Source organism: Sceloporus occidentalis, unplaced genomic scaffold (assembly GCF_023333645.1).
Source record: "Sceloporus occidentalis isolate IW3139 unplaced genomic scaffold, rSceOcc1.0.p SCAF_67, whole genome shotgun sequence".
NCBI lineage: Eukaryota > Metazoa > Chordata > Lepidosauria > Squamata > Phrynosomatidae > Sceloporus > Sceloporus occidentalis.
In genome coordinates, this window is record NW_028317047.1 from 315,015 (window position 1) to 331,612 (window position 16,598).

General features: G+C 42.1%; 1 protein-coding gene across 1 annotated transcript in view; it reads right to left on the reverse strand.

Annotated features, from left to right (window-relative positions):
* Positions 1-15,946, reverse strand: part of LOC149286599 (thiamine pyrophosphokinase 1-like) — a 161,478-nt gene extending 145,532 nt beyond the window's left edge. The window contains exon 1 of the mRNA XM_089493821.1: positions 15,829-15,946. Coding sequence (XP_089349947.1) covers positions 15,829-15,946 — 118 coding nt within the window. The remainder of the gene's footprint in view (positions 1-15,828) is intronic.
* Positions 15,947-16,598: the final 652 nt, after the last annotated feature.

Sequence of the window (16,598 nt, forward strand, 5' to 3'; positions counted from 1 at the left end):
AACCGATATATTAGGTGGAGAGAGCCCTGCTCCCAAGCTTACAATCTTGAGGATTTAAATGTTTTTGCTTGGTGTTGCAAACAAATTCCAATTGGGTAAAACACCAAAAGTCAATGAATGTGTAGGCTGTAAACAAAATCTATGCCTAAAGTAAGATGCCAAATAAACATAATTAAAAGTAGATACAGTGTACATTGGAGAAAGACATCACTTTAAAATCCTATAAACCCAATAACGCATATTGGTCCACAAAGTTAATAGCTTGTGGCTGCCGCAAAATAAAATGGCTATTTCCATTCCAGTTAATTAAGTGAAATTAATTTGTTACTCTTTCATAGAATGGGTTTTTCTTAAGACACATTTTCATTTCTCTTGGGATGGGTTTTTAAGATATCTGGAAGGAAGACAAAATAATCCCAACTCTAATTTAGTTTGTTAAATAGATGCAAATTAATCTTTCACCTGAAAAATTACATTATTTCGACGTTCTGGTGAATATGTGACCATGGAGAAATGGGATTAAGGAATGAAGTTTTAGATTTAAAGAATGTACATAAATGACCAAGAAAAAGTCTGCACTTTATCATTAGTCTCCTGATGGTGTTTTGCAATGTTCAACAGGGGACAGAAATATGTTTCTTTGTATATGCAGAAATACTTTTTGTTTCAAAGTATTTTGCTTTGAAAAGTTTCTACAAAGAAGTTAAAAAATAAAACATTTTGTCTGTAATCACAGTCCTAGAAAATCAGATGTAGCAATTCATATGTATTATCACAAAAGAGAAATTACAAATACTCCGACTACTGTAAATTACAACTCTGTCATGGCAATTAAATCAGATGTTCATCTCTAAATATTTTTCATAAGCTTGTTTCCTCCTTTCTCTAGAGAGCATATTGGTTACCGTAGCTCTTATGCTGTTTGTATTTCTACCCGTTACCAATTATAATCTATGTAATATATGTTCCAGTAACCATTGATTAGATGTCTCACTGTCCTCAGGGCTGGAATGAGGAAACCTAGTCTATTTCTGCCTTACTTGCAACTTTTTAAGAATACCCATGCATTATTCCTTGTTCGTTCTTAAAGTGTAGGCAAGACCAGGCCTTCACTGTAGGAAACGGTGAAATTGGTGTACTGGAAAATCAAAAATTATGTTTATTACTTTATAAGGAACATTTTCTGTGTACACAATGCCATTATCTTGAGGTGACACATTTCGACTTCTAATCACCTTTAAGATGTATTATTGACCCTGTGACGGAAGCCTCCATCACTGGGGCCACTGGAGAAGCCTGACTGCCAGCCTCCTCCCTATTGACTATGGGCCCTGGGTTTGTAAAGACTTCTGTGGCTACCCCCAGCAGTATCATCTCATCACTGGCTGAGGGGATTATCTCCGGCAGACAGCCAGGATCTGCCACCAGGGAGTGACCACCATTCTTTGATGTTTAATGTTGTATAAATCAGTCTCCCCCTATTGTATTGTTAATCCCGTTACTGCCCCTGTTGTCTCTGAGAGGCAGATTAAGGGGGCGGTTTGTGTCCCAATATCTTGTTTTATGTTAATGTGTGTTTTGCTGGATATATCCAGCCCTGTGTGTCCAAAATAAATCAGTCTTGGTTTGGTTTTACCCTACACTGAGTCTCGGTGAGTGACTGGGGAACCGGGGAAAGTGTGTTGTCCCAGGCTAAGGGAGCACAAGACAGCGGAGGTAGTCGGTCGGACTAGCCAGCTCCGTGACATTGGTGGCAGCGGTGGGATTTCTTCTTAGTCTGAGGGACACTTACTTTCTACCGGGATTGACCGACAGGACGGCAGACTTCGGTCGCCTTGACAAGGACATGGATGTGGTATCAGAATTCCAGGGGCTGCTGCGGGTCATCCTCTCCTGCTACACCACTGCTTTGCCTACAGAACAATACCAGAACCTGAGGCAAGTGGTTCGACGGTCAGTATGGCAGAGGGCTGTTATACGCCGGGGTCAGTGTCTTCCAAGCTCCGAACAAAAGATTAGAGACCAGCGGGAACTACGGATGTCTTTCCTGGGATAGCAACCCCAGGAGCAATGGGTATCCGAATTGGACCAGCTGGTCCAACAGGAGGTAGAGCTGGAAGATCACTATAGGGCTCTGCAGTGGTATACAGAGCAAGCATATTGGGGAACTGCGAAAGATTGTTCTCCAGAGGGCTATGACTTTGGTGGCCCGGGATTATTATGGGATAGTCTTCAGGAGGATCCGGACTTCGGCAATACAGCGGAGTGGCGGATTGAGGACATCCGGGATTTCAGGGAGTGGGACCTCCCAGATGCGCTAGGACTTAAAGGTGATTTAGACTTTTTAATTACGCAAGAGTGGGAACTGGAAAAGGCGTATAAAAAACTGTTTGACCGCGTTCAACAGAATGCCCCGGTGTCCAGGGATTGTGTGGATTTTGTGGATGTTATTGAGTGGTCACCTGAGGATGTTGACCCAGGTGGGGTGGATGGGACTGCGGTCTCCACCCCTGAGTCAGAGGGATACTAGGCAGCTAATCCAGATCCGATACTGGAGCTGTGCGACTGTGCGCCACAACCAGATCCAGAGATTGTGGATCTAACTGATTTTACATCTGAGGATGTTAACCCAAGAGGGGTGGATAACACTGCGGTCTCCACACGGGGGGCCTCAGAATGCTAGGCAGTCTGCCCAGATCTCTTAGTCCCAGCTGAAGAGCTGGCAACAGGGCAGAGCGCTGCTGGCTACTGCCCCACACCTGCAATGACTACAGGGATCCAGGGAGATGTGGCAGCCGGCCCTTCTCCCCAGCGGCAGCTCACATGTCCGGGAGCGGAGGATTTTGTTTTTCCTCCCCAGCGGCAGTGGGAAGAACCGAGAGATGTGACAGCCGGTCCATCTTCCCAGCGGCAGCTCACATGTCCAGGAGCAGAGGAACCGGCCCTCCCTCCCCAGCGGCAGGCCGACCCACAAGATTCCCTAACCCCAGCTGAAGTGCTGGCAACCAGGCAGAGCATCGCTGGCCTCTGCCCAGCACCTACCAAAGCTGCAGGAGTTCAGGGAGATACAGCGGTACCCGGGAGATGGCGCAGCCGGCCCATCTCCCCAGCAGCAGCAGGAGCACCAATTTTGGGAGGGAATTAATGGGCCAAATAAACTGACTGACTACGGAGTCAACCCGTTTGGGGTCTCATCCTATGTCAGTCCAATTCGAAGGGGGGAGAATTGTGACGGAAGCCTCCATCACTGGGGCCACTGGAGAAGCCTGACTGCCAGCCTCCTCCCTATTGACTATGGGCCCTGGGTTTGTAAAGACTTCTGTGGCTACCCCCAGCAGTATCATCTCATCACTGGCTGAGGGGATTATCTCCGGCAGACAGCCAGGATCTGCCACCAGGGAGTGACCACCATTCTTTGATGTTTAATGTTGTATAAATCAGTCTCCCCCTATTGTATTGTTAATCCCGTTACTGCCCCTGTTGTCTCTGAGAGGCAGATTAAGGGGGCGGTTTGTGTCCCAATATCTTGTTTTATGTTAATGTGTGTTTTGCTGGATATATCCAGCCCTGTGTGTCCAAAATAAATCAGTCTTGGTTTGGTTTTACCCTACACTGAGTCTCGGCGAGTGACTGGGGAACCGGGGAAAGTGTGTTGTCCCAGGCTAAGGGAGCACAAGACAGCGGAGGTAGTCGGTCGGACTAGCCAGCTCCGTGACAGACCCTTTCTGCAGATTCAAGGTCTAAGTACTAAGTACTAGGACCCCTATGGTGATACATGGCCTAACTGATAAGAATTCTGAGCTATAGGAATTCCATTCCTAGATAAAACATGATCATGTGGACAGGGGAGTGTTTTCTTTGCAAAAGACTCAGATTTAGCGGCAATGCAGCCACCTCAAAAGAGAACTCCAAGATTAACTCTCATTGGAACAACATTGAAAGGAACGATTTGGACTTAAGGAGTTTCCACAGGCATGCTCATTGATGAAACTTGTGAGTGAGGATCCTGTGTTTAAGTCCCATTGTTTTTAAGAACTGTTTGCCCATTTTATTTTTATTTTGTATGGCTTATTTTTTGTAATTGTGGCACTGTGTAACATTTGTCTTTTTGTTATTAAAATAATAATCTTTCGGCTCTAGCATTGGTATCCACAAACCCAAATATATATAAGGGGGTAGTAAAAGCATTATTAAACACTGATCTACAGATACCAGACAAGCCTGTTCATACAGACCTCTGTTTCACTGCTCTTTCATTGATGCTGACAGCTGGGACATGATGACATATTCACGCACTCAGCACTGAAACAGAGGTCTGTAAGAACAGACCTTGCACTCCCACCACAGGAAGTAAGAAAGGTAATAGATGGGGAGAAAGGAAAGAGATAGTAAGAAAATTGAAAGATATTAAGATATAGAGGAGAGATAATGAAGAGAAAGAAAGAGGAGAGTCAATGAAGAGAGAGCAAGGGGAGAGATAGAGAAAAGAGGGATATAATGAGAAAAGGGAGAGATAGGGAGAAAGGGAAGATAATGGCGGCAGCAGCAGCACATGGGTTCTATCTGAAATGCCAAACAAGAACTTTTTCCACCTTTAATGTGACCTATAACGTGAACAATTCACTTGCAAAACAAACTGAAATCTTTGAGGGGGAAAAAACAAAAAAACAATAACCTGGTTGCATAAGTGTGCAGACCCTGAAACTATTAGTTTGTTGAAGCATTTTATTACAGCAATCAGTCTTTTTGGGTAGGAGTCTATTAGCATGGGACATCTTGATGCTCACTCTTCTTTGCAAAAGCACTCCAAATCTGTCAGATTGTGAGGACATCTCCTGTGCACAGTCCTCTTCAGATCACCCCACAGATGTTCAATTGGATTCAGGCTTCTTGCCACCCCACCCCATAGCCCATTCATATGAAGAATATGGGAGGTTGTTGTTACATGTAGTTAACAGCCAATACTTGCCAGACATTCCTTCAGTTCCTTTAATGTTGCAGTAGGCCTCTTGCGGACCATGGCCTTTGCTCTGATATGCAACTTAGCAAATGTTAAGTATATCCTACTAGAACAGCTGACCTTTATTTGTGATTAATCAGAGTCACTTTAACCCCTTCGAGACAAAGGCTGATTTTACTTTTTGTACCCTTTGTGACAATGGCCTTTTTAACATTTCTGCGCTGCTTGTGTTTAGCTGTAATTTTCTTCTTTCCCGTTTACTGAACCCACACACATTAGATATTGTTTTTTTCAGGACAAGAAGGGCTTTCTTTAGATGACATTGTTTTGATTGTATCATATTATTTACTATTAAAAAAATTATAAAATATGGTGAAAAATTTAGAAAAAAATGACTGTTTCTAACTTTTAGTTGAAAAATCTTTTACTCATCTATAAAAGGTAATGAAAAAACCTGCTAAATAGATTCTACTATTTGTCCTGAGTTTAGAAATACCCAATGTTTTTATGTTTTTTGCTTTTTTCTACCCATTATGGGGCAATAAGTACAGGTAGCGTTTTGCTATTTCAAAGCCATTTTTTCCAAATCTGGTAATTCTTCCCCCCATGTGCCATTTCGGGTATCTTTGAACCCGGCCAATGCAATTTACCCCATCAAGTCATATATTTTTGAAAACTAGACAGCCCAGGGTATTCCAAATGCTAGTATTTTAACTCTTTCCATGCACCATATCTACCACCAGTCTTTGTCAAACTTTATGGTAGTCATTTTTTTGCATTTGTTTTGTCATACACATTTTACTTCAGGTATGAATTAAAATGTTCTAGTTTATGTCACTATCACAAAACACCCCAATATGTGTTCAGCAACATCTCCTGAGCGCAGCGATACCCCACATGAATGATTTTGCCTGGCTGTTTGGGGGCAAAAGGGCCACATTTGGGGCATGCGCATTTTTCAATGTTGAACTTTGGCATTTGGGGATCCACTGCCCATGCCCTATTTGGTACATCTTTGAGCCGGGCCATTTCAGTGTGCCCAATAAACCCATATATTTTTGAAAACTAGACACCCCAGGGTATTTCAAATGCTAGTATTTTAACTCTTTCCATGCACCATATCTACCACCAGTCTTTGTCAAACTTTGTGGTAGTCATTTTTTTGCATTTGGTTTTCCACACACATTTTAATTCAGGTATGAATTAAAATGTTCTCGTATATGTCACTATCACAAAACACCCCAATATGTGTTCAGCAACATCTCCTGAGTACAGCGATACCTCACATGAATGATTTTGCCTGGCTGTTTTGGGGCAAAAGGGCCACATTTGGGGCATGCGCTTTTTTCAATGTTGAACTTTGGCATTTGGGATCCACTGCCCATGCCCTATTTGGTACATCTTTGAGCCAGGCCATTTCAGTGTGCCCAACAAAACCATATATTTTTCAAAACTAGACACCACAGGGTATTTTAAATGCTGGTATTTTAACTCTTTGCATGCACATATTTTACCACCAGCATTTTTTCAAAGTTTGCAGTAATATTTTTGTGTGTGTATTTTTCCCACACACACCTACTTTATGTATGAATTTACAGCTCCTGGTATATGCCGCTGTCACACGACACCCCATAATGTGTTCAGCAACATCTCCTGAGTGCAGTGATACCCCACATGCATGGGTGTGTCATTTTTGGGGGGAACTAAAAGGCCACATTTGGTACGTGTGCATTTTTCTAATTGGAAATTAGATGTGTGGCCATCCTTCCCCCCGTGTTAATTGGGACGTTGTTGAACCTGGCCCATTCAATTTACCCCATCAAATCATACATTTTTTAAAAGTAGACACCCCACGGGCATTTAATATGCCAGTATTTTAACTCTTTCCATGCGAGAATTGTTTTAAGCTAATATGCTAATTTTAGGACTTGCTCACAAAAATATATTTTTTATATATATATATTTTTTTTTATTATTATTTTTTTTAAAAAAAAATTTTACATTTTTTTTCAACTTGGAGGTTCCCCTGATAGTGACATCAGTGGGAAATGATTTTTACATTTTACTGTTTTTTTACTATTTTTTTCTAATTATTATTAATTTTATTTTATTTTTTAATTTATTTTTACTAATCACACTGTGATTAGAAAGCTGGGCTCCATTGACTTGCATGGTGAATGCAGTACCTGTATTCAACCTGCAAGTGGAGCCAAAGTTCTCTAGATGGTCTGGACCATCTAGCGAACTTTTAAAATTTGTGGTTCCTGTTACAGGACGGCGGCCATCTTCCTTGATGGCGAAGATTGCCGGCAGCTGCGGCTGTGACCGCTCTCCGGAGCGGTCACAGCCCATCAAAAGGTTAGTGTTTGGTGTCGCTGGATGCCTCCTGATCGAGGCATTCCAGCGACACCATTTAAGTTTAGGAGGCGATCGTCGATCGCCTCCTAAACGCTTTTAAAACGGGCGTCCGCCGCCATACAAAGTATGGCGGATGTTGACGCCCCGTGGAGGGGCCAGAGATGGCCCCTTCGAGGTCGAGGCATTCAGCAACGCTTTTTGGGTGCAGAAAGCGATAGTAGATCGCTTTCTGCACCCGTTTAAAGACGTGCCGGTCCTGGCACGTCAATTGTCGTAAAGCACATGCTTTTCCGTGCCGTGCCAGGACCGGCAATTGTCATTAAGGGGTTAAATGATGGCAGATGAGTAATGACTTCTATTTAACATGAGTTTGAATGTGATTGGTTAATTCTGAACACAGCCCCAGTTATAAGAGGGTATGCACACCTATGCAACCAGGTTATTGTGAGCCCCCCACACACTCACTAGTACTGGATTGGACTCCCCTTTGCCAGAACTGCCTTCATTCTTCGTGGCATATTTTCTACAAGGTGCTGGAAACATTCTTCAGAGATTTTGGTCCATATGGACATGATGGCATCACACAGTTGCTGCAGATTTGTCAACTGCACATCCATGATGCTAATGTCCAGTTTCACCACATCCCACAGGTACTCTATTGGATTGAGGTGAGCCTGTGTGAATTGTAGCCTCAGCTTCCTGTTCTTAGCTAACAGGAGTGGCACCCGGTGTGGTCTTCTTCTGCTGTAACCCATCTGCTTTAAGGTTCGACGTGTTGTGCATTCAGAAATGGTATTCTGCATACATTGGTCATTTCATCCACACAACTGGATATTGTAACGATTGGATGACGAGGACCCCGGATGGCGGAGTGAGCCAGGCAAACAGGAACCAGGAGTAGCCAGGAGCTGGTAACCAGTAAAGTAGGAAGCCGAATCAAATCCAGAAGAGTAGTCAAACAAGCTGAGTCAATACCAACGATCAGAGAACAGGAGCCAAATCAGAAAACAGGAGCGAAGTCAGCAAGCCGGGTCAAACAAAGAAATAGTCACAGCAACTCGCACAGGGAAACAGCAAAATACATCAACCAAGGGTGACCCAGAAGAGGAAGTCCAGGTTTAAATAAGGAAAGGTGGAGGTGTGTCCTGCATTAAGGAGGTCACCCGAGGTTATAAGAACACGTTACAGATGTAACGTGTAATATTATGTTTTGACCACACGTGGCCGCGCCGGCCACGCAGTGAAGATGCCGACCGGGTAGCGGTGGTACTCGCTGCCCGGGAAGCCGTCTGAGGAGGAAGCGTCACGGGACCGGCCACGGCGCGGGACCGGAGAGGCAGATAAGTCCTTACAGATATGTTCTCGGGCCATTTTCTTTAAACTTTAGAGATGGTTGTGCGTGAAAATCCTAGTAGATCAGCAGTTTCTGAAATACTCAGACCAACCCGTCTGGAACCAACAACCATGCCAAAGTCACTTAAATCCCCTTTCTTCCCCATTCTGATGCTTGATTTGAACTTCAGCAAATCGTCTTGAGAACGTCTACATGCCTAAATGCAATGCATTGCATTGCTACCATGCAATCAGCTGATTAGCTATTTATGTTAACAAGCAATTGAACAGGTGTACCTAATAAAGTGGCCAGTGAATGTATATATATATGCATGTAAACAGTAGAGGTGCAAGGTGTTTGGTGGCTTCCTAGATGGAACCCATGTGGCTGCTGTGACTGACCTTTTCTTCTATAAGATATGAGGAAAGAAGGATCAATCAAATTTATTCCCCAATATATATCTTGCCAAAATGTATCTCCCAACTGTGTCATGTTTGGAAGTGTGTGCATGCATGCGTGCATGTGTATGCATGTAAGTGTGAGTATGTGATTTTTCATTTGTAGAAGCTTTTTGTGTTATGCAGACAGAAAGATTGTCTTCAACCCATATGATGAAACTGAACCTAATAGAGAAAATAAAGAATGAATTACCTTTACTCCACAGTTGGTCTAACCAATATCTGTCCAGTGGTTGATTCAAAATTATTAGACCACACTTCAATTTTCCTGGAGAAAAGAAACATATTAAACATTTAACTACTGCCCAGATAAATTAATATTTGAAGAAAAAAAATATTTATGATACTTTGAGCAAAAAGATAGTTATTAAAATCATATTACAAATCCATAAGAAACGATACGTAATCATAACCACACAATGCAGTAGATAACCAATCTAGTCTAAGTTCCAAGTACTCAAATGATCTCGCTGATGCTCATTTGAGACAGTTATTCAACTCTTTAGTGTGAGTTTTATCTTCCTCCAAAATATGGAAGATGTTATGTTATACTGACTAAGGGGTCTAATTCCTGAAGCGACAGCTACATATTCTGTAGGGCCAGCCCAGAAAGCTTCTGCTGCAGAAAGAGTTTGACTGAACCCCCTAAAATATATAGTTATATCAGATAGAAGATTTCGTCAAGGTCTCCTCACCTACTAAATTATTTGCCCATGTTGTCCCTTTGTAATAAATAGTGATGTGAGCAAGTTGAAACTGCAACTCTCCTGTGATCTACCTTTAGTGAATAAACCTTGATGTCTTATTTTCAACCACCTTTTGTCTATTTGTCACACATAGAATTCAAGAGCTATTCGACTTTGGAGGCCAAAATAAGACCATATTTCTAGTTGCCAAAAGACAAAAAAATGGTTATCTACTAGGTACCATTTTAAGAGCTCTGGCTACCTTGATCCTTCTAATAACACAAAATTCTATCATTATATCACTTTGGGAAACCTAAAAAAACAAAACGTAATTAAAGGATAGCTGACCTTTCTCAATGCCATCAAGTCACGCAAAATCAGATAAATATATATTATATATATATATATATATATATATATATATATATATATATACACACATATATATATATACACACACACACACACACACACACACACAACATATACATTTATAAAAGCTCTGTTTAATGATTAATTGGAACTATTTTACCTCATTCAACATACATACTTTTTGCTACAGTGAAGTATTTTAATTGGTGCATTAATAATGCAGACAATTACATTAAAACTCTTGTTGTCTTATTATATTCCAGGAAAATGGAACTGTTCCAAGCGGGGGAAAAAGGTTTCTGGTTGTAACAAATTACTGAAGTACATTTTTTCGCGCAAGAGGCTCACCAGATACTTTATCAAAGTAAAATATGTTCAAGGAAATATATTTATTTCTCAACGTGTAAACATATTTATTTGTTGTTTTATTGTAATTCGTAACCATTAATCAGCATTTTCAAGTAATTTGTTTTCTTACGCTAGTCAAGCAGTTTCATATTCCAACACTTTTGCTGCAGCTAAACAGTGACTTGTTTCTATGATTTAAATGATTTAATACCAGCTATAAACATTAGATGATGACTTTGACAAGTGCCAAGTTAGATTGTGTTTATTGTTCCCTCTAGTAGGTCACACTTCTATAACATGCTTACTAGATTAATCCACAGACCACCAATATTACACTGGACATCAGCAGTCTATTATTTATTAGACATGTTCAAATGAGTCAAAAACGATTTGGATAAATTTTTGAGTTAGTTTTTGACCCATTCATTATCTGACATTAAATGCAGTTTCCTGCCAGTTCATTTTGTCCAAAAATCGGGGCCCATTTTCATTTTTGAGAATTAACTTTGTTGTCTGACGACCACATATATTCTCACTCTGTCATTTTCGTTTACTCGAATACTCTCTGAATGTCTCCCTACTTTCTCTACCAACCACTTCCGTGTCTTGCAGCTCTGCTGCCGTGTCAAGTAGGGGGACATTCAAAGAGTGTGAGAGAGTGGGAGTGAAGGAGCCCGCAGATTTCGAATGCAAATGCGCAGTGTTTTTGCTTCATTTCGTCTATTTTGGGGGTGTCTGGCTTTGTTTTTGAAGAATCGTATGAATTGACAAAATCAGCAAATTTTGTTACATTTGAAATTCACAATGCACATGTCAAATGCATATTTTATTTTCTCCTGTGATAAAAATGAAACTGACATCTGGGCACCATCCAGTGAGCCCCCAATGTATTTATTGAATCTAGGTGCCACCTATCCTTAACAGGATGTCAATCAAGGTATTCCGCAGTGTGTTTCACACATGATCCTTTTGCCTCCAAGGCAAGAACAGAAAATTTTGCCCCCCCGCCACTATATTTTTACAGAGGTTATTTTGAGGAAAGTAGATAAATAGGCTGCAGTATAGTATAAAAAAATGCAAATGATTCATAAATAAATCTGAAATGTATTACCGTATTTGCTTGATTATAAGATGACCCTGATTATAAGACTACTCCCCAAAATTTGAATATTAATTTAGAAAAAAAAGAAAAAGCCTGAATATGAGACTACCCTTTAAGAAAAAAGTTTTACCATTAAACATTAATTCACATGTAAACATTTTTTTCATATTTAATAAAAAAGGAGGAGAGGAAAAATGTATTTTTTGTTTTTCATTTTCTTTTATTTGCCAACCTGCCCCCCAGTTATGCACATCTGCTCCATGGCTTGCTACTCTGCCCCCTGATATGCCTTATACCCCCTATATGCCACTCTGCCCCCCCAATATGCCTTATTCCTCCTTATTTGCCAATTGGCCCCTCTGATATACCTTATACCCCCTATATGCCCCCCGACTTACAGATGCATCCCTAGACTTGTCCCCTGTGCTTCAGACTCCCTGGTGTCAATTGGGGCAGCCAGTGGATGTCTGTGCGATGCGCAGAGACAACCTCCGCTGCTACCCAGGACTTTTGCCGGGGCTTCAATGACCGAGCACTGGAAGGTCACATCACGCCGGTGCTCCGTAATAGAAGCCCTGCTGCGAAAGTGGCGGGTAGCAGCGGAGGTTGTCTGCGCGCATTGCGCAGACGTCCACCGGCTGCTAGAGAGGAGGATCCAGGTCTCCTGCAGCCCTGCAGGGGGATCCTCCTCTCTGGCAGCCAGTAAACGTTTGTGCGATGAGCGTAGACAACCTCCGCTGCTGGTGACATCCTCTCCTTCATTGGAGATTGGCGGAAGTTCACCAGGAGGTTATGTTCGTGGAGATGTGAACGACGAAAGAAGAGAGAAGAGAGAAAAGTAAAGATTGAAGCAAGGAGAATGGAGAACAAGAAGATGTAAGACACAGAAGTGTTCTGCAGAGAAGGTAGCGATAGAAAGTGTGAACAGAATCGAGTGTGTGTGAGAGTAAATGTGGGCATCGGACAACAAATTTCGTGCCCACATTGAAAACGGCCTTCAATTTTCAAGTTCTGTGAGAATATCTGCCCATTCATCCAGTACAGCATTAGTGAGGCCAGGCACTGAAGTTGGACAAAAAGGACTGGCTCTCAATATCCATTAAAGGTTATCCAAAAGGTGTTCAATCGGACTGAGGTCAGGGCTCTGTGCAGGCGAGTCACATTCTTCCACACCTCACAACTCATCTGTAAAAAGGAAGGCATGATTGACAACCAACTGTATGCCAATTAAGTGAAATGGTGTTATGATGTGGAGATCCAATGGGCAAAGCCTCTCTATACAAGACCTTAAAATGGTCTCAAACATTAATGGAGATTCTTCTCTGCAGAGCACATGGCAAATCAGTTAGGACATTTGGTCACCTTCCACTCCCTCCCCCAGTGCAATGTCCTTTCCCTTTTCTATCACCTTGGTCTCTAAGGGTCACTCGGGAGTGTCCAGCAGAAGGAGGACTTATTGTGTTTATAAAGTCCTGCAAACTCTCTGTGAGGTTCGTCTTACCAGAAGGAATCCGATGTGCAGGACTGGAACACACTTGCTCAGAAACAGAACACACGCAAGGGGCCTGGTGAGGGTAACAGGGCACTTGGTAGTGTAACTGTAAGCACGAGTGGTCAGAGGGAAGCCGTTTAGCAGACCAGGGTCGGGACGCCAGAGGTACACGGGAACCGTTAATATAGCCGGGGTCAGGAAGCCAGAGGTACACGTAGTCGGTATGGATAGCCGGGGTCAGGATGCCAGAGGTACACGTAGTAGCAGGGAGAGCCAGGGTCAGGAAACCAGAGAAACACAGGAAGCCGTTTAGCAGACCAGGGTCGGATACCGGGAGAACAAGAACAAGGTAAATATATATGGAATACGGGAGGAGCTCACGAAATACGGACAGGACCAGTATAACTGAGCACTGAGGATACTGTGCTCGAGGTTTAAATAGCCCGGGGGGGCGTTCCCCGACGTCCGGGACGTGATCGCGTCCTGCGTCGCCATAGAGACGCAGCGGAATCCAGCCGGCGGTCAGCTTCATAAATATTCATGCGTGCGCGAGCGGCTGCTTCAAGTTCCAGCGTGCGGTGCCGGCGTTTCAGCCGGGGAAGAGAAGAAGATGGCCGGGAGCTGATTAAGGTAGGTGCATTACACTCTCTCTCTCTCTCTCTCTCTCTCTCTCTCTGAGTCTGCGTGGAGATGATCACAAGGGAGTGCTAATTGTATCACATGTTTACAGGCTTATCCTGCTGTTTCTTTGTTATTTCCATTCAATCAATGAATAGATAGTTTGGTAACAGCATATACTAACTTATAGAAATTTGTATATGTATTGTTAGTTTGTTTAGCCTCTCTTAATAAATATTGTTAATTGCAGAAAACAAGGAGTGTGGACTCTGACTTTACACTCGATAGTTAGTGGTTATTGATAGCATAACAGTGTAAATATATAAATTAATTCAGTAAATGTTATTCAATAATTACAGTAAGATTCATAAAATACAGACACGTTTTTCTTATTTATAACATCATCCAACCATGTCTTTCGGGACTTTGCTTTGTGCATTGGGGAACAGTCATGCTGGAATAGAAAAGGGCTTTCCCAAAACTGTTCCCACAAAGTTGGAAGCATTGCATTGTCCAAAGCGTCTTGCTATTTCTCCTTTAGCAGAAAAGCAATAACAGGCCATACAGGGTCATAAAACTCAGGTTATTATTTCCGAATAATTAATTCGGAGGCATTCAGCAACGCCATTATCGGAATCAGGGGCCATGTCTGGCCCCTCCCCGGGGTGTCAACACCCGTTTTAAAAGCGTTTAGGAGGCGATCAATGATCACCTCCTAAACTTAAATGGTGTCGCTGGAATGCCTCGATCAGGAGGCATCCAGCGACACCAAACACTTACCTCTTGATGGACTGTGACCGCTCCGGAAAAAATAATAAAGATGAAAAGGTTCGCTAGACGGTCTCCAGACCCTCTAGAGAACTCTGGCTCCACTTGCAGGTTGAATACAGGTACTGCATTCAACCATGCAAGTCAATGGAGCCCAGCTTTCTAATCACAGTGTGATTAGAAAAAATAAACGAAAAATAAAATAAAATTAACAAGTAGAAAAAAAAATAGTAAAAAACCAGTAAAATGTAAAAATAATTTCCCTCTGATGTCACTATCAGGGGAACCTTCAAGTTGAAAAAAAATGTTAAAAATGTTTTAAAAAAGGCAAAAAAAAATTAAAATATATATATATATATATAAAAAATATATTTTTGTGAGCAAGTCCTAAAATTAGCACATTAGCTTAAAACAATTCTCGCATGGAAAGAGTTAAAATACTGGCATATTAAATGCCCATGGGGTGTCTACTTTTAAAAAATGTATGATTTGATGGGGTAAATTGAATTGGCCGGATTCAACAATGTCCCAATTAACACGGGGGGGGGGGGGGGAAGGATGGCCACACATCTAATTTCCAATTTAAAAAATGCACACGTACCAAATGTGGCCTTTTAGTTCCCCCCAAAAATGACAAACCCATGCATGTGGGGTATCACTGTACTCAGGAGATGTTGCTGAACACATATTGGGGTGTCGTGTGACAGCGGCATATACCAGGAGCTGTAAATTCATACATAAAGTAGGTGTGTGTGGGAAAAATACACACACAAAAATACTACTGCAAACTTTGAAAAAATGCTGGTGGTAAAATGTGTGCATGCAAAGAGTTAAAATACCAGCATTTAAAATACCCTATGGTGTCTAGTTTTCAAAAATATATGGCTTTATTGGGCATACTGAAATGGCCCGGCTCAAAGATGTACCAAATACGGCATGGGCAGTGGATCCCCAAATGCCAAAGTTCAACATTGAAAAATGTGCATGCTCCAAATATGGCCCTTTTGCCCCCAAACAGCCAGGCAAAATCATTCATGTGGGGTATCACTGCGCTCATGAGATGTTGCTGAACACATATTGGGGTGTTTTGTGATAGTGACATATACCAGAACCTGTTTATTCATACCTAAAGTAAAATGTGTGTGAAAAAACAAATGCAAAAAAAATGACTACCATAAAGTTTGACAAAGGCTGATGGTAGAATTAGTGCTTGGAAAGGGTTAAAATACTAGCATTTGGGGGGGGTGGAGCCATGACGTAAGACGCGAATACGCGCCGTGCGTGGCGAACTGAGCCTAGGCCGCGGCATGTCTAATGGTCTCTGACGACTTACTGTCCGAGATCCCGTCCGAGATTCCTGGAGAGCCGGTAGACCGGACCCGCTGTGGAGCTTCGTCGTTGCGAATGTGAACGCTGCCGATGCGAGCACACACGGATGGGCACGGATGCATATATGGTGCTGCTTCGATACGCTGCTGATCCGAACACGGACACGGACGCTGCTGATGCGACGCGATTGCTGAGGTTGGCTGGAGGAGGGAAGGTGTGAAGTGCTCGGCGTTTGGTGTGGAGTGCTTTGAGTTCGGGGCTTGCGGCGGATGAAGTAGTATGCTTCTTTCCGCCGCGTGTTTAAAGTTTTTACCACAGGAAGAATGTGGATGGATGTTTTTTTGTGCCGAGGGGAAAAGCCTTAATTACCTACCGGCAATATAATCTATTCCTATTCCACCCAATTTCGGCAAGCTTAATGTTACTTCCTGAGGATCGTTATTTCTGAGGAACTCCCTTGATGACTTGAATTGGAGCGATTTTTCCTCAATTGCCACTTAGATAAGTAGATCTTCTCATAATTTTACTATTTTCTCGTCTTTGAATTGCACTTTTTTTTTTTTTTTTTCTCTTTTCTCCTCCATTAACTTTATTAAATATTATAAAGGGGAACTATAATTTAGGTTTCAAATTGATTCCTGAAGAAATATCCCCCCCTAAGATTTAATATGGCGGCAAAAAAACCTACTGATAAATCCTCTAGAAGAGAAAAAAGAGATGATAAAAAAGATAAACCAGAGAAAAGGCTGTCTTTCTTTTCTCCACAAATTTCAA